At 44.5% G+C, this 23,892-nt stretch overlaps 1 protein-coding gene across 8 annotated transcripts in view; it reads left to right on the plus strand.

Moving 5' to 3' along the window:
* Window positions 1–23,892, plus strand: part of Smash (smallish) — a 140,650-nt gene that overhangs the window by 100,947 nt on the left and 15,811 nt on the right. For 5 of the 8 annotated variants that reach the window (XM_076813105.1, XM_076813110.1, XM_076813113.1 and 2 more), the window contains 3 exons: window positions 20,720–20,865; window positions 22,937–23,125; window positions 23,342–23,629. In XM_076813105.1, the coding sequence (XP_076669220.1) occupies window positions 20,818–20,865; window positions 22,937–23,125; window positions 23,342–23,629 (525 nt within the window). In that variant the 5' untranslated portion in view covers window positions 20,720–20,817. Of the gene's footprint in view, window positions 1–4,683; window positions 4,758–20,719; window positions 20,866–22,936; window positions 23,126–23,276; window positions 23,630–23,892 lie in introns of those variants that run through there. The other 3 variants (XM_076813109.1, XM_076813108.1, XM_076813111.1) reach the window with 2 other exon arrangements.

The following is a 23,892-nucleotide window of genomic DNA, read 5'->3' on the forward strand; positions in this document are numbered from 1 at the left end:
CCTGCTTCTTCTTCGTCGAGGCTATATTTTCCAATTTCTGTTCTTGCTCTATTATAAAATCCGAGGCTGCGAGACAAATTTCCAGCTCGCTATTCCCGGGGATTTCTTATCCGCGCGTCTCCAACATGTTGCGATACCAGGCGCTGAAAGTACAGAGGTTTCTAAATCATACTAGTACGTAGCTAATAACTCGTTTTGACCTTCACCTTCCCATTTATAAAAGCAAGCGTACATGGAACTTTTAGCGTGACAGCTTCGCCAAAGTAGCGAAGCCAACTTTCTAAACAATCTTGACCGCGTTCAGAATCCCCCGGAGTAATGTAAAATTCATTTTTTGCCCGGCGTCGATCTTGGTCTCGACCTGCTTTGCAATTCGCCCGCCGCCCGGTTCCGCGCGTCCTGTCCGCGATTTCTCGCGGATTTTAATCGCTTCCGATAGCGTGTGCGTACGCGGCGCGAGACCTGGGCACACGTACGTAGAAGGAATTCGAATTACGTCGCGGTGAAAGTGCCTCGAATCGCGAAATCATTTCTGCGATATTCGTGGACGATGTTCGGGCAATATTTCTGCATTTTTCATCTCGCCAAGCTGAGGGATTCTTCTTTTAACGTTTTTATTGCATAGAACAGTGGCGCATTCGGGATTTAATCTGAGGGGAGTTAAGTTGAAGCGATAAAATATCTTTAAGAATTTATTTAATGCAATTTCATTTGGTGCAAATGCAATAAAATCTCGCCAAGGAGAGGGATTCTTCTTTTAACGTTTTTATTGCATAGAACCATGGCGCATTCGGGATTTAATCTGAGGGGAGTTAAGTTGAAGCGATAAAATATCTTTAAGAATTTATTTAATGCAATTTCATTTGGTGCAAATGCAATAAAATTCAGTAGGTGTTTATAAAAAATTATTTAAAGAATAAAATCCAGGCTTCTTTTATTTTTTTGCAAAACCCTTCTTTCAGGGGTCCCAGGACCCGTTAGCACCCCCTCTGGGCGCGCCACTGGCACAGAAGATGGATATACTAGAAGGAAATAAAGGGAAAAATAGCGCAAAGGCGAGATTCAATCGTAGGACTGTTTTGCAACCTGCTTTCACACAAGAATTGTGTCCTGAATCTACTGAAACAGTTAAATAATCAGTGTCCTCACTAATTGGTTGCTTTGAGTGTTCGCTACCTGATTAGCGATGAATAAACGCTTTTCTAATGGGCACGATCGATGCACGTTTGTCTAGGCACGAGCGCCTGTTCCGTTCTGATGAACGGAATTCAAGTTACGCCCAAGGAGAAAGTGACTCGAATCACGAAACATTTTTTACGGATTCTAGTGGCGGGATGCATTTCTCACGGATGCAACGAGATCGAATTTTAATGATAACGTAACGTGGTGTTTCGCTGTGCAAGTTTCTGTTGTGCTAATTGATACCTACAGTAGGCGCACAAAAAGTTGGATAGCATGTGGAATAATTAATGCTGCTTTCTATATACATACATTACGTAAACAGGCCTACATACGCACGAAACGTTTTTAATATTTCTTAGACATATGGCAATCATCGGCTAGTTGTTTCTTAACAACGACTAATTAAGGAATTTCTTTGGTTCTTTGCTTTTGGATGACCCTGCCTGAAGTTACGCAGCATGCAATGCATATCAGAGGCAGAGGTAAGCAGAAATGAAATAATTTTTTTATACTCTACATCTGTAGCGGAATAAAGTGCAAAAACTTTTAGACGATTATATCGTGTACTTGTTTCTAGAAAAAAAAATCATAAAAGTCACCTATGTTTTCGCGCAATTTAACCGGGAAGTGCCTTTAATACACTAATCCCCAGAATTACGTATTCTATTTGTCCATCCCTTGGTAGTAGAAAACCTACAATAACCACGCATAAATATCAAGACCACAAGTTCCATCGAATTCGAAAAATAATCACGATTTCCGTGCCACTAGTTTCGGCCAATCGCTGGATTCATTCCGCGCCAGCCGAGACGTCACGAAATTTCGTCACGCCGCGAAAATGAACGCCCGTATGCCCACGGAGAATTTGAGTTACGTCGCGGGAGAAAGTGACTCGCGCAGCGATTATCGCCCGATGCACGGAACGATTCTCACGGCTGCGACGGGAATAAATCGTCGACGACGGCGCGATGCCGCGTGTATGTATATGTATATGCAGGACGTTCGGTTACGCGGGGGCGGAGGGAGCTTAGACGCGCGTAACGAGGCATTCCGGCGTCCTCTTGGCTCCGTAACAGAGAGAGGACAGCGAGAGATCGCAGATTCGAGATGCCCCACTTTCTCGCGATGCAATTAACGTGGCCCGCCGCGCCGATAACTGCATTATACGGGAGAGCGCAGCTACGAGGCTTCCCCCGTCTGGTCTCGCGATTGCATACGCCGATAGGCTGACGTCTCACGGCCGATTACCGATACCTTTGCACGTAACAACCGTTCTGCACTCCGCTCGACATGGTGGATATTTGGGATTGTGCGTTTAGAAAGGGAATTCTTTGGGTCCGCTAAGGCCGAACAGAGAAGGATGTTAACGCAGTTTCAGTTTCTATTTTCTCGCCTTGTGTCAAGCGAGTGAGACCGCAGCGATATGGAAGAAGCTATACTATTCTATAAAGTAAACATAGATTCTTGAGTGCAGTAAGATCTTCCTCTAGCGTGAAAAAATTTAGATACTCTGATAATCAGAGCTCCTCTCAGGGGCGGATTTTCAGATTTCCCGTCTCGAGGCTAACAACCGTCTGCCACCCTTTCCGTGAAATATCATCAAATATTTTAATTGAAACGGGGCGGCTACTCACATGTGAGTTTTTGTTAATTTGCTACATGAAAAAAATGAGAATTGTTTTTAAAGTTATCCCAAGTCCCTGTGTTTAAACATTTTCCAATTTTTTCGCTCAAAATTTACTGCTCCTCAAATTTGCCACCCCTTAAAATTATCGCTCCCCAAGATTTGCTGCACCCCAAAATTTGTCGCTCCCAAAAATTTGTCGCTCTCCAAAATTGCCGGCTCCCCAAAATTTGCCGCCCCTTAAAATTGTCACTTCCCAAAATCTGTCACTCTCCAAGATTTGCTGTTCCCCAAAATTTGCCGCTTTAAAAAATTTGCTGCTCCCCAAATTTGCGGCCCCTCAAAATTATCGCTCTCTAAAATTGCCGTCCCTCAAAATTATCGCTCCCTAAAATTGCCGCCCTACTTAGGCTGCAGCCTACTTAGCCGATACACAAATCCGCCCCTGGCTCCTCCTAGAATAAAATAAAAAGCAATACACAGCCCCTTCCACATTCACCGCCGATACTTCGTGAAAGAACATTCAATCAGCTCGTTGTAAATGAATCAAGGCTGCGTCGAAATCGCCCCGTTTGATTCGACAAAACGTACCTAACCTGGACGCGGTGGGAGCGTGTATAGGCAGCTCTCTCACTGCGGCTCGCTGGGTGGTTAATAGTCGGCGTTTGCGGCGTGCACGATTAGCGAGAAATTATATTTACGAGTGCTCGTGGGCGGCACGGAATAAAGTCGATCACTCGCGAGCCGAGGAGACTTCCGCGACGATCTTTCCGCGAGGGTGTGACGGCCGGTCCCTTATCGATGATTTCCATCACGCCCCTCGACAAGGATCTCCCGCAGAAACCCGACCAGAGCGTACGCTCGACGATAAATTATAACACCGAGGCGCGGGCACGTGGACGAGCGCAATTCTTGGTCGTAAGGATACTGATGGATGGGTGAATTTGTTGCGTAGGCTGGAAGCGTTTCGCAAAATGCCTCTTGGATTTAGGTCTCTCGTTCTGTGCCACTTGCTTCTCAGTGAATTTTGTATATCCTTATTGGGTTAGGTAGGTTGTATCGATGAATACCTATAATTAGGATCTTGGTTCTAGATTCTACACAAAGTAGACTATGATTGAAGTGTTTGTAAACTGTACAGGTGTGCTGCTTATAGATTTAAATAGAGGGGCATTAGTAATCATATGTCTAAACAAGGGTTTCTAGTCATGAGCGTCCAGAGGGGGGTGCAAAAGAGGCAGTTGCCCCCCTGGCTTTAGAGAAAAAATCGCTTATTTTTAAAAACTTATGTTTATACTAAAAAAGTGAATATTTCTAAATTTCGAATTTAAATTTTTAATTAAATTGACCCTACAAAATGAGTTAAAAAAAAGCAAGCGGGCTACTCGTTTTTTCATTACTATATTTTTCTTCACCGTCACCCCAAAGTTACCCCCTCCTGGAAAAAAGTTTACGGACCTTGCATCTAGTTAACCCGGCGGGAGGCGCACCCCATACTGTAACACAGATTGTCGCTACCGGGTTAAAAATATCCCAAATGGAAACGCAAAAAACCGCGGTTTCAGAATATATTTTTTTAACTTTGTAATTTGTATGTTAAAGTACAGTGTTTTAAGCATCAAACAAAATTTATGAAATACCTTAAAATCTTTATTAAAGTTCTTTAAAAAATTGTAACAAAAGCTCAAACAGTCTTCATATTTCCGCAACTAGCGCCTCTGTGGTAAATTTTACCCAGTAGCGCCTCCCGCCGAGTTAAGCGATGAAAGTTATAAAATCTACACGAGCCCAGGGATTCGTTGTGCGCAAATTTTCAATGTCACAATCAGCCTCAACGAATCTCCCGATAATAATTCTCTTATACTTTCACGTTCCAGGTGGGTACCAAGCTTCTGTTCACTGAGATCATGGAATACCTGAACCCTCTCGGGCCATTTCGTCTAGTCTCCCAGTAAGCAACCGTCTTTTTCTAAACTGCTTCCTTATAATCCAACTTCTTCAACCACCTGACATTCGAGCTACTCAAACCATCCACGCATTCACCTCCTTGCATCTACCCCACCAAGAAGTCCTATCGCGCAGACGGCTAATCCCGCGAGGAAGATCGTTCGCGTTGATGATCGTTCTGCAATTAGATCGGCGCGAAACGACGCAGAGCGAATACGCGAAAGTCGCCCCCGTAAATTGCGCGAGCGGAGGCGCACGCACCGGTCGTGCGACGCGTCTAAAAACGTCGCTGGATTGGCAAAAAGGGTCGGCTTAACCGAAGCAGATAGTCGCGCGGCGAAAGACACGCTCGAACGGATGCGTGGATCATCCGAGAGGGGACTTCCAGCGTGATCCAACAAGGCGAAGAAGAAGAAGAAGGAGCGGAGTAGAGCCGACGTAAAGTCTCTCTCCTCTCTTCTGAGGGAAGAGGGCATCGCCCTGACCGTGACCTAGCCACCGCTCCTCGGGCAAACGCACACACGCACGCACGTCTCCACACGCGCGCCGTGGAACGTACGAAGGCAGCGAAGGGCACTGAATACGGTTTCCTCCAGGCTTCTGATCGAATCGTTTATCATGAATTTTCGTGGCGGCTTGAATGTCGGTTTGATTAGGCTTCCTGGCAACGACCACGAGGTTCTAAGGTCGGAGGTCTCTTGAAAGGGGGGAACGAAAGGTTCGAAGCGCCCAAGCTTAGTTTCTGGTCGTGGATAGTTTGAAGTGACGGAAATATGTTTTGCCCCCTTTTGCGTATTGACGTAGATCATCCCCTTGCACGAGTACAAGTTCGTTTCATAGACTTTCAATTGAATTGTTTGAGATTATACGTGCATATGACAGACACGTTCCATTATGGTCTGCAAAGTGTGGAGAAGTTGAGTAGTCTCTGTTGTTTGGAGAGTTACACTCGGAAGGAAGTGAGGAATATTCGATCTCTATGGAACTATTGGTCGTTTGCCGATGATAGCTCGACGTGTCTCATTCCCATCGCTGAATCCGCGCAGGCACGAAGATAATGTACACACGTGATCACGCGAATCGTGACGGGGAGCGTGTCTATCGTTGCCTGAGACTCAGCCTCCCCAGGACACGTTACTCGCGTGTGTTGACTTCGCCGTCTGCGTGGTTCTGCTGACAGTGAAACCTTGCAGTTTTCCTCTGAACACTGAACATCATCCCCTTGCAATTTTCTTCTCCTTGGAGAACGAATCTGTGACTGGCAATAGGGGTCTCGTTCATCGATGACATTCCTTCTAAACGGGGATCGTTGACAATTTTCGTTACTTTTCTTGAAAGAAAGTCAGTAGTTTTGGATAGAGACGTCTATGAGAGGAGCACACCAAGCGTTACATAGTGATTTCAGAGAAATTCGAGAGATAAATAGGGAAGAGAAGAATATTAGATTTCGTGCTGGAATATTTGTGTAGACACGCAATATTTTCTTCAGTATTTCTCTAGCAAGAGAATGTTTTTGCACGATATCCTGTCAACGTCCCTCGGCTTCGTCCAGATAAAGTGATAACTTGATAGTACAAAACCTGAACTTCACCATCATGCGTTTTCCCGTTCTCTGTTAGTAGTCGTAGTAGATCACGACCGCGCGTAGTCAGACACGCCCCAGGTTCCATCCATAAGTAGAAGTATCTTTTATCTTAAAAATACTCCTGTAATAATTGCTCATTACATTTCTCGCGCTGTTCTTGAGTGATCTTGAGAACATAGGGACGCTGCAAGTAGTATACGCCCGTATACAGCCAGACATCTCATGACGGCCCTTCGGCAATCATTTCCTTATAAAGGAAACTTCCATTCCCTTATATAAATAATAATAAACACAGGTAATTACTTCGAGCTACGCTAGAATTAACTGAATTACACGTACCTATTACATATTTGTGATTACTGAAAATAGAATATTCGCACCACCGTTGAACCTCAAAGTGTACATCAGTACAAGCTTCGTGTCCATTAATCTGCCACGTTAGGAGCTCATTTGTGCCCCAAATGGAAGCTTCCAGTCGAAAGTTTTACAGAGGACATAATTGCAGTCCCATGATCTTGTAACCGGCAAAACAGATCCTTCTGGCTATTAGTGGCGCATGTAGTATCCCGCGTGTACGCGATCCGAGTCTTTAATCGGCGTAAATCTGCCGGTCCAATTAAATTGATCCGATACTTACTCCCGCTCCCCTGGCTGGTATAACTGGATTCGTTCGTGGTACACGCCATCGCTGGGATCATTTTCTCAAGATGCAAGTCCGAACGACTCCTTTCATTAATTTAGCCAACCCATTAGTTTAATTTCCAGGCGTAGCACGAGAATGTCCTCTCGAGTACAGACGACGCGAATATCCTCTGTATGCATAACGCGAGAATCTACCGCGCTTGCAAATGATTTCCAAGCTTGTTCCATCGAGCGTGCTACGTTTAAATTGCAAGGCAGCAAAGTAGGTGTATAAAGACAGGGAATTGAAACGATTCGAGGGCGGTATTCCGTGAACCTTGACCACCAGGGTGTCACGATAGAGACAAGTCACGGGGAATAGTTTCGTCACAATGCTAGTCACGACATAACAGAAATTCTGAGGATAAATTAATTCCAATCTTAACAGTAGATCGGTAATACTTTAATCTTAATGTTGAAACTGTTCCTTTTAATATACAATTCAAGATTACTTTCGTTAAACTTTATCACAGGAAACATTATATATATATTCACTGCGCGAAGCCCTCTGCGCGCAAAGTTTTAATAGCAGCCTGTAAAAGAATGTAATTACTCCATCCCCTAGCGCATAGAATTCCAAGCTACGACGAAGAAAAGTGTGTCTCGTAATTTTAATCTCTACCGCGGGTTAATAACTTTCAATGATCGCGCTGTTAGTTGTTCGATTCTTAAAACGTGAGCCGTTGGAGATGCGAATTGCCTCGATTCCCCGGAGCTCGCACGCAGCCGGAATGTAATTCACGCAGGGGTGTGCACGCGCGGGGAACGCAGTGGAAAAGTGTCCGGTAATAAACGCTCGGTACAAATCGACGTCATAACTATTAATACTTGCACGATATACCGTGTCTCGAGGCTGAATCGAGAGTAACTATCCACTTTCGCTGCGTGTTTGATGGACTATAGGTAGGGTTGCCGCCACTTTTACAGGAAAATACCGTAAACAAGCACCTGCGCTCGAAAAAAACTAAAAGTACATTTTAATCTTAGTAGTTTTTGTTTCTTCCAAACATATTTTTTATTGCTTTTACCATTACACAGCAACGTTTTTATCATTTTTAAATAACTCAATTGCATTATTGCACTCAAAATTCGTATTAAAATATATAAATAATTCGTTCTTTATTAAGTTAAAAGAGGCCTTGTTTCTCCCACCCCGTCGCGTCACATCCACGCCAGAGAAAACTTTCTCAGTAAACTCTGGGGTGGCAGGAACAGACAGAGGATAAGAAATTACTTTGAGATGATCGTGGTTTGTGCACGTTTGGCAACTACGCACGGTAACATTGTAAATAAAGTATTTCCCCATACTTTATTGTTATTCAAAAGTACAGAGTACATTTACGTATAGTAACGTGAAATACTTTATTTTATGGAACGGGTTGCAAGCCTAACTGTAGGGTTCCATCGTTCTCAATCATCCAGTGAATTCACGCGTACGTAGTTCCACCTGCAGGAAGCTGCCTGGATATTGTTGCGATGTACAAGAAGTGCATCAACTTCCTTGAGTAGCCCTGGACGCATATTTGCGCACAGAAGAAACTCAGGGCGACGTTTAGCGCGTTAATAAAAATAATAGCAGTAAATTAAGTTAAAGGGGCCAGCGGCACGAGGGCCGTGAAACGGGATTATGAAATGGAAATTAATTTCCATAATGTTTGGCATATTTCAGCCGGCTGGCAGCCACTCCAGCTGAAATTCGACGACAGCACGAAGCTAGGCCAGCGCCGAATGACCGTAAAACACCATGACGCGGATTAATAAAAGGCCCACTTGAGCCCGTGAATCGTGCTAGCATAAAATCGCCGTTTTATGTACCATAAAATTGTTACGGCACTTCTTCGAGGGGCATGTTTGCACGGCCGTCGCCGTGAAAAAATAAAAACGAGAAAGGAAAAGAAGGGGGCCATGCGGCACGGACGTTCGTGGCTTGCTCTTAACGTAGGTCGAATTATACGATTCCTAGGTACAGGCCTACATTCGAGTCTTGCTCGCGCAGTATATAACCTGCGCTTATCCATCATCGCGTACACAAGATTATGATATAATTAGCATTATTCTATGGAGAGCTCTAAACCCTTTCCTCGCACCAGTCAGAATGGAAACGACTCTCGAACTTCGCGTCTTCCCTTGCGAAAGGATTTACACCCTCGGTTCAAAATTATCTGCTCAATGACGCGGTAGAAGTCGTTTCGAAAATCGTTTGGTTTGAAAAGTGAAGGGGACACGTTGGGGAAAGATCGAGAGGTACCTTGGGGAGATCGAAAGGGTTCGCCGACGGTCGAGCGCGAGGTCGCAAGTACAGGCGACGTTCTGAAAATATCGACGCGATTGCAGCTGCGCGCGAGGAGCTGAAAAAGCGCGCGAATTGCGCGATAAATCCACCGATTCGCCAAAACAGCCTCGTATTTCCGAGGCGTTACGAGCACGCGTTCTAACGGCAGGGTCCGCGTCTTCTTTTTGCCCCCGGGGCTTATTTCCTCCCACGTTTTTACTTCGCGATACCGACGTACCGCCCGAGGCTTCGTTCCCCTAATATTGGAACGCGTCTTTGTGTCCACGACTCCCCCGACGCCTGGGAAGCGGTACTTTATACGATGAACGTGGCCTCCGAAAACACCGAGCCTGATTTGTGCTTCATTCGCAGCGTTTCCCTTCGAGAAAGCTCTACTTGTTCCTACTCTGTCGCAAATTGGATGGCATCTCTGCGCCGGCGGAGAAGCATAATGTTTGCTTTGCTGCGAATCCTACTGCGATACTGATAGGCATTATAGATACAGAGTTAAATCGCCCCCTTTTAGTGCGATATGACATTTAATTCGTTCGAGCCGGGGCAAGTGCATTAAAGGATAAGAATAGCTTAGGAATGTCGTTCGCTGCAGTCAGATACCCAGAGGCACTGGGGGGCAGAGGTTCGTTCATATAAATCAGTGTTTCCCAAGCCATTTTTGAGTCGCGACCCCCTTTTATAATATTCAATTAACCTGCGATTCTCCATCCCTATGTAAGGTAAGGTAAATTTAATAAGATGAAGAAAACACATTAAAAATAGGTGCTTCAGAATACAATTTTAACTTAATAATATTAAAAAAAAAATCCAAAAACCGTGGCGACCCCCCGCACCCATATAAGATAAGGTAAAGGAAACACTTTAAAAATAGGTACCCATTTCAGAATATAATTCGAACTTGATAATATTAAAAAAAAAAGAAACCCGTGGCGAATTTATTGTTGGAACTACTGCGGTCAGTCAAAAATCAGATAATAATAATAATAATAATTCTTTACTGCACCAGTAGACATTGCGAAAGTAACAAGATGATAAAAGAAAATGCACAAATACATATAAGAAAACAAAAAAGAACAAATTAGTAGAATTAGAAGTTATGTAGTATATGTAAAAGTGGAAGTAGAGTGGAAAAGGCGAGGTCCAGCTGTTATCTGTTGTTAACCCAATCACTTAGAACTACTTAAAACTAACAGTGTATTCGGAAAATAGATGTAGATAGCCGAGTAACGTAATCCCGAGTAAGGACTAAAGCCATATGCGGGAACAGTACCGCGTCTGTTAACCCCTTCATTATAATTTCTTCCCGTGGAAGGAACGTCCGTTAAGACGAATGCAACCCAAACGTAAAATCTTTGCGACTTTCAACAATGCCTCGTGAGCAGTTAACGAAAGTAATAAACCCTACTGCAAGCGGTTCTGGGAACGCTAAATCAACGCTGGACGCGACGAGACCAACGCGCGCGGTTCGCCTAGGGTATCCCGTACGTGAAAAACCTCGAATGGGAAAGCTCCTCGCTCGTTTTTCTCGTGCCTCGGCGTCGTCTACGAATCTCGCCGGCGGATTTCTCGCTGCCTCCTTCCCTTCGTTTCTCTCGATCCGCGGCGTATCTTAATGCACGGTACGTGTGCAATATGGCATCGTCGGCCCGTATATCGAGGGTTCATCGCGAGGCCCCGAGGGGTCACGACCCAATCGCCAGAAATTCCTTTATCTTCATTCCTGCGTTTTTATTACACCCTCGCCGCCTCCTCCGTGCGTGGCTCGTTCGATGAACCTTAATTGCGACCCGCGAGAGTCTTTGTTGCGTCGAGGATCCTCTCCTCCAAACGATCACGAGCCGCTTTCGGGCGTGAACGAGCCGCGCAACGAGGCGCGTCGTGGCCAACGAATTCGTATATACGAGATAAGGGGGAAAGGGCGCGGTACTGAACACTTTTCTCTCGAATTTCAACGGCAGAGTGGTGCTTCCATTATTTCTGTCCGCCATTACGGAAGCAATTGCGCTACAAAGTGCGTCGTCAAGCCGAGCGAAGGGAATCTTTTCTGAAAGGAGATTGCTGCGGGCCGAAATTTTATTTCGCCTGTTTTAAGGATAGGTATTGGTAAAGGCTCGGCTACTTCGGCGCGGCAACTTTTTAACGTCTCCCTGTGAATTCCCTTCTATGGCAAGAGGATGCGTCGTTGCTTTTACCAAGCCTCGCGTCGCAACGCTTCAGTTGACGTTCAAATTGCAGCTCTGCTTCCTCTGTTCTTTTTTTTTTTTTTTTGTTTCAACGTTTTTCCCCCGGCAGGAAGCTTCCTCGATGTTCAATTTCCTGCCTGGGAACGCAATAATGTTTCGATCCGGCCCGATTGAATTCTATGAATCCGAACGAGATCTGCAGGCCGCATTTATAATCGCCTATCGGGCCATTTAATCTCTGCGCAGGGATGATGATGAATTCATAATGGCGAGATGCTTCCCACAGGAATTAAACCGATACCGCCGACTGCAGCGTCGAGATTCTTGCGATTAGGAACGCGGAACGATACCGAACGCTCGAGATCGAAAGACCCTGGAACGATAACTGGACTACCGTTAAAACAACGAGCGTGGCTGCGTTGCCTCGCCGTACACGCTGAACACTGTTATTTTCACGCAATTTCGCGAATTAAAATGTAGTTAGAACGGAGATGTTACACGCTGAATTACAGCCCGCGAAGAACTGTGTCAATCGTTGCATTGTTTCCTGTTCGGTAGACTCAAGATCGAATCCTGTGATCCGATCCCAAGCGTGTTTGATAAATCTCACTTGGCTGTCCGAGCATGCATTACCTTTCGCGTTTCATTGACCCACTACGTGCGTCATTAACCAATTTTCTGCTTAAATTAATGTATCTGCCGACCCCTGAGTGTGTAGTTGGGACAGCAACGTGACTCGCTAAATTTGCGCGTTCAACTCCGTTGAATAATGTAAATGGGTCTGCTGTGTTTCAGTGTTTCGTAACATTTTGAAGAAGCGTCTTAAAAGTGGGAAAAATAATTTTACCGGGGCTACGTGTGAATTAAAGGAAGGGAAAATTATACAATCGTTAGACAACAGAGCGACGTAGCTGAAGGGCATAATGATCATCTTACCCTTCCTGTTACAAATCGTTGTTTTGATGTCCCCTGGTAGACCGAAGCTTGCAGATAGCACCTATACGCGGACATGTCGTGCACCGAGCGAAACGCGATCGTAAAATATTCATAATTGCGTGCAGCGTTACGCAGAGCTCGGAAAAATCGTAGAACTCTCTGTCGTTATGATTCGACACGTAACATCCTCTTGGCTGTTCTTATGTTTATTTCATTTATCGCGTTCAATGACTGTGACTCGGCACGCACGCCTTGTTATCTCGATGGGAATTACATTTATTCAGCAACGAGTGCAACGATGCTTTCCATGGATTTCACAGTTAGAGCGGAATAGTTTTTTTCGCCAGCTGTGACGAAAGAAACGAGGAAACGCGAGTTCGTTCCCAGGGAAAACGGAAAATGGCACCACTGACACCTTCGCGGACTCTAAGTTTGCGATTACGAATTAGTCCGGGTGGAAATATTTCACTTATCATTTGCTTCAAATAGTCGTGTCCATTGATCATCTGGCTGCGGTGTCCCAAACGTGCGTTTTCGAGCTACAAATTGAATTTGTTATAAATGACAGTCGTTCCTGGACGATCTAACGAGCGTAATGCTCGCGGTTCTTATACCGCGCGGTACTAACGATAAGTCCGCGCTCGTACAAATAATGATCGGACGATTAGATAGATGATCGTAGGTGTAATTAAGGTTACTCATGTAGCAATTAGGAAAGCGGTTGGTTGTACCACTTGTACCGATTTCGATGTCGATCTGCTTCAAACGAGTATTTACTCGAATCCTGTAACACTTCAGGAAATTTAGAACATGAGTTGATAATCGTATAACACATGTTGAAGATACTGCCGTGTAAACCTTGACTCACGATTTTTCCACAGAGGTTGATGAGTTACAAATTGCGTGGGAGGAAAACAGATGGAGGAATGACCTTTATATTAATTATCAAAGTTTAAAGTAAAAGTTAAGCTTCCACTGTAATAATTCGTTAAGCAATCAGCTAGTTTGCGATTAAATTATATCGGAAGACTGTTTGCGTATATTACTGTTATTAGGAGACTGTTTCAGAAGATAGAGATTTGTGTAAATATTTTAATTAAAAACATTGGAAGTTCCTTAAAAGGCAGAAAAGTTTGAATTTATCTCTACTATATATTATATAAATATCAAAGATGGGCAAAGTTTTTATTTAAATAAAATTTAAAAAGTTAAAAAATATTTGTCATGTGTCGAACAAAGTTAAAAATTTCTCAACTTTAATTTTAATTTGACGGTCCTTCGCGGCTCGAACGCGCTCCAGAAAATTATTTGACATTGATTAAAATTATAGTTAAAGTGTAAAGTTGAAAAATTTATTCGTCGCTGAAGTTGAAACGCTCGACACATAAAACAATTAACTTTATTCGTAGAATAATCTAAAGTAAAAGTAACTTTTATTCGATCCGTTATTTAAATAATTTTTTATTCAATTAATGTCCAACTCCGATAAATATAAGGTTCCGAAGAAATAAGCCAAAATAGGAAACGAAGACTCTGAAAGCTGATTCCCTCTACACCTCACGGAAACGTATCAATTTTGTAGAACTCCCCGCCAGAGCGGACCGCAATTCAACAATTTCGCGTGCATTGAACCACGATTTAAAGCGTCGCAGCGCAAAGTACGCTCGAGGAACGGTATAACTCGCGCTAAGTCGACGCGCCAGCTTTCACGTTTAGGCGTGAGTTAAGATTCTCGCCCCCTCTTCCCCTTTTATCTCCTTAACGCGTCGCTCGCACCCTCCCGCGCGATATCGCGCGCCGCCCATTAATTTCCAAACGCTAACGCGCAGATCTGCGTAATCTTCTTAGGCGCGAGGCTCGCCTTAGCCGCTGGAAAACGACAGTTAACACCTCGTCGAGGTCTAACGAATCCGATGAAATTGTGTTTACGACCCCGAGAACCCTTTAATTCCGCCTCCCTTTTTACATCTTCCTCGCCGTATTTCCGTCAGCGGCTCGCGCGGTACCGGCGCGCTGGGGACGACGTCGCGACAAAACGTCGGCCTCGGTACACCGCAAGTATCGGGGCTGCTCTCAACAGCCTATTTAGCCAAAGAGGATCGGCGAGAAACCTCGACGGTTCTCCGGGCGATCTAGTTTAACGATAGCTAGAGCCAGCCGCATTTTCGTCCAGATGCCCCGTTCGATCGCGTTTTCACGCGGAGCGTAAAGGAGGTCCGGTAGCGGGCGATTTCGTCCAGCCAATCGTGCATGGGTGATATTGGTTAATGGACGTGGAAGGTAACGTTAGGCGATGGAGGGTAATCAGGTTAGTCGTTCGAATTCCCTGTACATGCTTGCTATTAAATACGAATATGGTTTCCCCCAGCTTGGCTATCGGGATCAAGGTGATATTCTGCTCGTTTTTAAATTCCAACGAGATTACCAGCAGATGCCGTGGAGCAGAATGTTGGTATGCGCTGAGCGGGATATTCTTTCGCAACTGTAACGCGTGCATTACTTCCCAGTTAGTTTTGAAATAAAAGGGGATGCAGGAGGTCGAAGAATTCTTAGTACGTCCCGCGATATTCATAAATGCGCAAGCTTCCCATCTTCAGCTTGTCGAAAAGCTCTGACTTGGGGATCACTAAAGGATCACTCAAGGGCGAGTCTCAAAGCCTGTCTGTTAGTGTGGAGCTTGAAAGTTAAAAATGAGAATTTAATATTTTGTTATAAGATTAATAATATTCCTGATATGTTCCTTTAGATGTACAAACACTGTATATACAAACTTTGGACAATACATTCTTATGTTTAGGGGTAGCTTAAGTGAGTGAAAGATTATAGAAATTATGAAAGTTCAACATATAATGGCCATATTTTGATTCAAACGTTTACATTTGTGTTTGATAATTTTTTAAATTTATTGTTCACAGAAGCTCAGACATCAGACAGTGTCTGCTTCCTGCTGTCAGGGCACAATCTACCAATTGTTTTATGTGATTACACCTCAGAGGGGGCACAATGGTACCTTTTCTCAGATTTTAATTTTCTTAATGGACAAATGAATGTATTTGAAGAAACTTCTAGCGTTTCATGCCCTTCCATATAATTATCAAGTGCACTGGAAATTTCACCACTGAGCTACCCCTAAATATAGATAAATTGTGCTCATATTATTCTGCTGGATATTATTTTTTATAAAAAGGAACAAATTGAGATGGCAAGATCATATTTTCATAGTTGAAAAATAAGCTGCGCTCTACTGTCTATCGCTGTAAGCTCTACGAGAGGTGGTCGTTCGAAGAGTTTGCATCCCCCGTGCCTAACTTTCGGAAGCAGATTTCGAGAGTCGCTGACACGCTTGGTCGGAAAATGACGATCGAGCGGCGTTGCATAACTTTTCACGTTCCCCTGACTGCCGAGTGGAATGCCGAATCGGCGGGCACCGAGGTGAACGCGCATCGTGACTGGCGTGTTCCCGGTTCCTGAAAGCCAGGCACGTTTGTTTCTTCTGGCAGAACTGATCTGCATGTTAAAGAGGGGAAGAGGGGCTGCAGCATATTGACACAAGAGGCCTCAAGGAGGCCCAAGGCCGGTTTTACTTGCCCCGAAGGGATTCCTGAGGAGTGACTCGTCCGGGAACACGTTCTTCCGCGAGCGTGGAGCCGGAATGTCAGGTACAACGTGCTCGTAAACGAGTCACGGAAAAGCGATCCGCCGCAGCACTCGTCTAACTGTCACCGTTCTTGCGACATTTTCGCGTATCTTGCGACGTCCGTACGGGGCCTGCTATCGGGTCAATGCAACTGTATATCTATCTAGGGCCTGTAAAAGTGACGTGGTCGCCACACTCCACTGTATATATTCCTTCAAACTATGTAGACACGTATGTACATACCCACCTATTATATACCGTACCCGGATATTTTTACTTCCAATTTCTTTTTATGACCTCAAAAGGCGATGGACTAAAGCTACAAACGTGCAATACTTGTTTCTCTTTTTAATTCCCGAAAAATAGAGTTCTTTCAGCCGTCACACTAGGAAGACCCCTTAATGAGCCATTATAACGACTTGGAGCGTAATTAGAAATGCAATCGAAAGTGAGATGTTTCTTGATGTTTCTTGCAAACACATATGTCGACAAGGTGGAAGAAATTTTTCTTTCGCGAGCCTCTGTTTTGGAGATAATCAGCGTTGAAGATTCCTCCACCGCAACCGAGTGGAAGCCTGACTGACGTGTCTGTCTATTACGCGGTATTTCCACTAGTTGGCCTGCAGTAGTAGTGGTCAATCGCTGGCGTGCTCTTTAGAGTTGAAAGAATAGGGAATGTTTCGTTATTTGCTGCTAAATTTGATAATCTGTATTAATTGCTCTCCCTTCGTCCTCAGCTTTCTCAATTTTCCTTCTGAAAACTATTTAGTAACAAATAACATTCAATTTTAAAGCTGCCCTCCGTACGATAAGCTTCACGTGTTCTGTAATCCTCTTTCGATAAGATTCTCGATCCCGAACGGTCCTTATAAAAGAGCGTGAAGTTCTGTGATCGCCGTAGAGAATCGGCAGCCACTCGCCGGCAGGAAATATAAATTTCGGGAAGCTACGCCGTGAAAAGTTAGCAAAGCCAATTAACACCACAGAACTGGTGCGGACGCGAGATAAACTTTATCGATTACGCGAGGAGGGGCTTTGGATCGATAAAATCTCTGAATGCGGTTTAGATTTACGGGGATATCGAGATGGGCACACGTAGCCGCGTTTCGGTTCGCGGTGTGCGTGCACGTATCGATATCCCGAGTTCCGCCGACATTCCTGTTGGCTTTGATCGTTCTCGTCGATTCTGCCTCGGTACCATCAGACAGAGGATACAGAGCGTGTCGGCATCATGGTTAGAAGCTGTCGTCGATTCCTCGGCTTCCTCTGCCCGCTCCTTAAATGTTGCTAGAGGCGTGAACGGAGGTTCTACTTCGTCTGCCTCTCGGGAAACCTCAAGCGCCGTGGAACATGAATTTTCACTTTACTCTTTGCGCAAGTTTTTTTCTCCACTTTACTCGAGCTTCTCCACTTTTTCATGGCTATTGATTTCGCTCTACTTTTAGTCGCTCGCGACCCTCATAGACGCAATTATCCATAATTTTAGTCACCGTTCAGAGGTGTTCACAAACTCTCGACAGTTCGTATCAACGAATCAGGTGAGGGTAATCGCATCTTCTTTGATGTTAATGAGAGCGACTGAGCCAACGTTATCGTGTTCAGATCTTCGCCACCGGTGCATTTTAAAAGCGTCCCGTTTTAGTCGCCCGGCACAAAGGGCTTTTATTTTACGTAACGTTTTAGCGGTGAGTTTTATGGTACAGTAGCCACGCGATACCGAGAAACTTTTACGGCGAACGGAATCATCCATGCATTCAACGAATTGGATGCATTGAATCGTGAAGAGCAAATCGCCCGACGGGCTGCGTGTTCGACCGAACAATTCAGTGGTTGTAAACCTCCAGGTGAGGATGTAAATTCTACGCGATCAAACAAACGAGGGAAAACGTGGTCGTGAATCAGTTTGCGAATGAAACGGGAGAAAAGTGGCCTTGTGGACCTCGCCCTTTATTTGCAAATCCTCCGTGGCAGATAATGAGAAATGCTAGGGAATTATTAGTGCTACAACTTGCTACTAAATATGTGAATATTTAAATATTTCCAAGTCGCTAGTAAATTCTGATTTCATTCAAAACATCTAAACCAGTCTTTCTAATTCTAACACGATAGATAAGAGGTTGGTCCCACCTCGATCAGTACATCGTACTTTGGCATAGTTGAATGGGCATTGATTAAAGTGGAACGCTTAATGCTAAACAAAGGAAATGACTGTGGAAAAGGATTAGGAGATTTATCGTGGAAACGTCGATATGATTCCCAAAGAAGTGAAACAATTAAGGGTGTGGTGGCATTTTTTCGTTCCCACGACGCACGCCTCTCGTAATGACCACTCCTCTACATGAATAAGTAAGACCGCATACGGTTACACATGATTTTGCATATTCTCGTTCTCAACGATTAGCAGGATACAGGTTGGTTAGGCATTATCCTTTATCCACGCTATCCTTCGTTAGTTTCCTTAATTTCCTGGCTACTATATGCTGATCAATCATTTTCGCAATTTTCCTGCGTATGGAGTTTGCTATGCCTTTAGGTTCACAGCATCGCCTGTGTTTTTCATCGATCAGATAACTTCCCCTGGTTATTTAGGCATTATTGCGTAGGGGTTATGCAAACTTTGCCCGCAAAATATGTTCACCAAGAATCACGAACTATTTAAAATATTCAGTTGCGAGAAACTCCGCGCTAATTCACTGTGCGTTACCTAAACTACTTATTGTACTCCTAATTATCGTTGCCAGACAATTAATTACCACGGACTGGGGGATACAAAATGTATTGAATTTTTCACTGTAATCCAATATATTCTATCTACTTATTTATTTTACTTAACTTCATAATGGACCCGTGCAAAAATGCCAGGCTATTTTCCTTCTTTTTTTTGTTGTTGTTGTTATTTTTAACTACATTACTGGCGCTCGAGGGAATACGGCAGCTCGATTTTTTCGTCGGCGACCAAAAATCAACAGCCTTGAAAAGCTTTCAGCTGATCGCGAGCGCAGAGGTTGCGTTGGAAATAGAACGTTCGCAACGGATGCAACGCGCAAACATAGCCTCTCTGGAATAATATTTGCTCGTCGAACGATATGTGCGAGTCTAGTGAAACGAGGACCGGAAGGAATACATCCACGTACGAAAATTTCGGGGTCCTCTGCTATCGAAACTTTGTTACCTCCGTCGAAGCAGTCACAAAGCTATCGTCGAGAAAATCTTGAAATTCCATCGCTTCCACCGTAAACCTATCGATAACACTGATTACCAACGCGTCCCTATTTTAGAATAATCGGATCAGCAAGCATCGAAACATTATGTTCCAATTAAGACGAGTGTCGGCTTCCTGTCACTAATTAACGTCCTCAATTTGCATAATACGCTGCAGAAACATTACTAGCATCGAACGAAAAAGGAGAGATGCATTCCTAGATGTATCAGAATTTATTAGTTACCCTCGATTCCTTGGAGTGCCATCAACAATGTTGGCATGTCGCATTTGCAACGCGACGAAATAATTAGTAGAATCGCCCTCCGTTAATTACTTAGAACGTGAATTAATCAGCTGATTATCTGACTTCAGCCTCCTTCCGCTCCGTCCCGATAAAATGATTGGTTCTGCTACTCGATTTTCTTGGATCGACAGAACCTTTAATATCGGTTTACGCCTGTCGAGGCTCTTGAACCAGTTCCGTCGCGGTTTTTCCCTTTCTTCTCGTTGGCTTTTCTTTTCCCCCCCCCAGCGAGTATTCCGTAATGAGATCCATTTCCCTGTCTCGATCTTCCTCTACCATCGCGGTTACCTCACACGCCAGCTGGATTCGAAACGTTAAATACTTATCAAAGTTGCTAGGAGTAATTTAATTCTATTCCCATCTTTCTCCACTTTTCTGACCCGTTTCACCATTCTTCTTGCTGGCACGGTTTCCCCTGCTTCCATCGTTTCACGTTCCTCTTTTTGCGCCTTCCTCGAACGCTGTTAACGATCCCCGCGTTCGATACTCGGTTTATGAATTTTTATATCGCTTTATAGTCCACCACGCGATTTGCTCGTGTCTTTTTGCGAGGTACACCTGCTTCCCCCGCGGTCTTCCTCGTTATCTGGACTAATGGCTACCGCTCTTTGTACGGGCAGCTTTTCTGCCAAGCCTTCTTTTCTATTGCCAAGTGTCTCCCTTTCTATCTCCATTGTCCAGAGACTTGATATTCTCCCTTCTCTCAGTTTGATCATCGGGGTAATGATTCGTTGTTTTCTTTAAACCTAAATGCTCCAAACCCAGGTGTTTCGTTTTAAGAAACTTATAAGATTTTGTAGATGTAACAATACATTAAGAAGAACACCTCCAAGTTCCTCCACCATTCAATTAGAATTCGGAAGTTTTTCTCCCACAGAAAGAGATCCATATTAACAAAAGTACGAAATTACTCAATCTCAATGACAGCATTGAAATCACGTCTCCACCGTAGCCTCCGTTTCTGTCATTACCCTCGACACCTTTAGTAACGCTACCCTTACCCACCCTCGTCAAAGCAAGCCCCGCACAACGCTACTAAGTCCAGATCTCCTTAAAAGAAATCACGTCGGCGCGTTTCTGCGATCTTGGATTCCGTTAGAGTGAGACGTAGTTAGTTCGTCAGCTAATGCGATTTCCTGTGTTGGTTGCAGGGACGAGACGTAGGATGGGCCCGACCGTGCGAGGAGTCGTGCTACACTGAAGAGGAGGAGCTCCCCGAAGACGAGAGAGAAGGAGGAAGGAACGAAGGATGCCTGCCTCGCAGACAGCCGCCACGGAGCGGCGAAATGAGAGGATGGTGAGTATCCTTTCTCTGTGTGTCCTTCCTGCGGGAAGACGCGAGCCTTAGGAATACTAAGGAGGGCCACCCTGCGAATGTACCAGAAATTATGATCCACTTTACTGATAGAAACGGGAGCAGGATCTTGCAGCGTTCGCCTTACAACTTTGAATAGTATGGCAGGAAGTCGGTGGTTGAAACTGCATCTGCGTTATGGGTGGATGCATTCAATTATACTTGCTTTGGGGATGATTGCGCAATAAGCATTTCTGTGGTATCTTCGCGTTATCTTCTAATCGTCACCTTTTACGGATGGTTGGTGTGTGCGATACAGACTCTCAGAATCTTGTGTAGGTAACTCCGTTGAGTTCCACTGGAGGAAGCTGGAAGATTGAGATAAGTCCATGTCTGGCAGATGGACGCTTGTATTATTCTGTGTTATTCGTTTGTAGAAATGGCTTCTGTGGAGTGAATTTCTGAGGCCCATGTGGATAGAAAACTGAGGCGTGAATTTTGTCACTGAGGTGTTAACAGAGATCTCGCGGAGTTTTGCAAATCTTTTTCTCGGAACAAACAATTATGTTGGATGCCAGATATACATCACGAACATCCTAAACGCATGCCAGCGCATCGCGACTACTTAGTCACCCTCGTAAAATCCTTTGTACAGCGATAACAGATTTAGTCACCATCATCAACCCTTGCGCCTTCCACAATTCCTTCCGCGTCATCCTTATCCCTTCTTCCACAACTCCTGTACATATAACCCTGTCCCAAAATCCTAAGATCAGATCATTGCTAGAGTCTAAGAGCGGAACCTCTGTCGGAACGTCGATCGCAAACTTCTGAATAAAAACTTCTTGAAAGTACCTACTTAGAACTTATAATAAACGCGTTACACTCGATCCCCCTGCTACGGAATCCAAGAATTATGTAGAGAATGCTTTGTGCATCCTCCGACTTGTTTCTTTTGTGCACTTCAAGCTGTTTCCTTTATGCATCGCGAATGATATAGGGATTTAGATAATGCGATATCGCTACCACATTTGGAATTGGGAAACGTGAAATTCAGTTCTGGTTGCGACCTGCTTTGTCGCTGATGTCAAAGAAGATTTGAAAAATATACAGTGGAGTGGTGAACAAGTGAAACGAGAGGCGTTAAGGTGACATCGTCAGCAACGCTTCTATCGGATTCGAAGCGCATGACAGGATTAAAGGGACAAAGGGGCGCAATTTTCCGAGGACTCGCTGGACAATCGTCGTTAACTACCGCGCAGCGATTCGCGGCGATATTCGCTTTTGAAAAGCCTTGGTACCAAGCGTGATTCCGCTTCCGCTTAGCCGACGATGCCATAGCAACCGCTTTGCTCGGTTATCGACGTTTAACGAAAGACCGTTCGTTATTTTTCCTATTTTCCACCTGTGTCTTGTCGTCCTTCTTCGCGGTGCATTCCATTTTTCTGTCTCCACTTCCCACACCCTCTGCCTACTGTTCTTTCAATTTGAATTTTTATATCGTCTTCTCATCCCAGTTTCTTTAGCAAGATTGTAATTCGTCACTTCTGTAAACTTCAGTTTTGGAAGCGTTAACCGTTTGACTTCTAAGAGTACGTAGTTCAAATATTATTTGACCGGTGTGGAATGTACGTTTAGTTTCCTTTTTGTATTTGAAAATATTTGATGAGGGTGATCGAGGAAGTGGAGAGGAATGACACTGCCACTTGTTCCATCATTTCTTCCCCTTTCGCCAGTGAATGTCCCATTTTGACCTATTCTTCCTGAAGTGATCCTCGAGGCGACGACAGATCGTTACAAGAGCCTTTGTCGAAGAAATTTCTAACGCTAGCAGATCCGAAGGGCGAGTCGAGTGGTGTTCAATCCTTGATAGAGAAACGCGAACAGTGTCGTCGACTGAATTGCAGTTTTCATGCATTTTCATTCTATTTTTCGCTGAATAATGCATAATAGTGGGCTCGCATTTAACAAGAGACAGAACGAACTTTGTTCGCTGGCTGGTAGATAAGAATAGAAATGCAAAGACGGAGAATAATGGTGGAAGAACTTGAACGTAATTTATTTATAATTCCAGATCACACACGAGCCGCCAAAATTAAAGACGACCCTAAAAACGCCTCCTAAACAAGCCACCAATCCTCTTCAGTTCGTCAAAGTTGGGCCATGCTCCTTATACCGTACGGCGCAGGAGCAGTTGCAGAAGGTGCAGGAAGTGAAGAAAATAAAACAAGAGGTTCGCGATGATCCCGAAGATTGGCAGTCGGTGAGTAATGCATAATTTCATTCGCGGAATAAGCAACCCGTGTCCCCGGTACATGAATATCTAATGCCCTATCTGCGTGCACAATTATTGCAAGCAATATCATGAATGCAAATAACTACAATATCCTATTTAAATGAGAAAATGTCCTTAGCTTGAGGAACTACGTTCACCATCTTTCGATATACTCAATCGTACTGCGTCTGATCGTGTTCCTAGAATTTGGACAACTGGAAGAGCAGTCGAAGGAAGCGTCAGGAGCACATAATCGAGCGGGTGGTCGAGGTGAAGAAACTCGAGCTTGAGGAACACGATCGGCAGCGTCGTCGGAGCAAGACTTTCTCGGAAATGATGGAAGAGAGGGGCAATAGGGGTCGCAAACTGAGCATCAGCTTGGCCATGTACCACGAGGAGGATGCCAATGACCTGAGCGATCTAGGTATAGGCACCAGCAGCGGGAAGAGCTCTGTTAGCGGCGACACTCACGACGACACACACAGTGTCCTGGTAAGATTAACGCTCGCACCGAGCATTCACACATTCCATCTAAATTGTTCCAACCTTCTTCATCGACAGAAGCTGAAAGTACCATAGTTATCACGAACAAAACATTCCCTTCTTCACGAGTCCCTTCAGCTTTGCCCGCAAGAGCTATATCCCCTCCCTTCTCTAAAAAAGTAACCTCGTCAAACACTGTTAAACTCTTTCTCGACCCACGGCACGTGGCCACTGCACGGGTTAACGGAAAAGGGAACTGGAAAATCTGTTAC

This window comes from Andrena cerasifolii, chromosome 5 (assembly GCF_050908995.1).
Source record: "Andrena cerasifolii isolate SP2316 chromosome 5, iyAndCera1_principal, whole genome shotgun sequence".
Classification (NCBI taxonomy): Eukaryota; Metazoa; Arthropoda; class Insecta; order Hymenoptera; family Andrenidae; genus Andrena; species Andrena cerasifolii.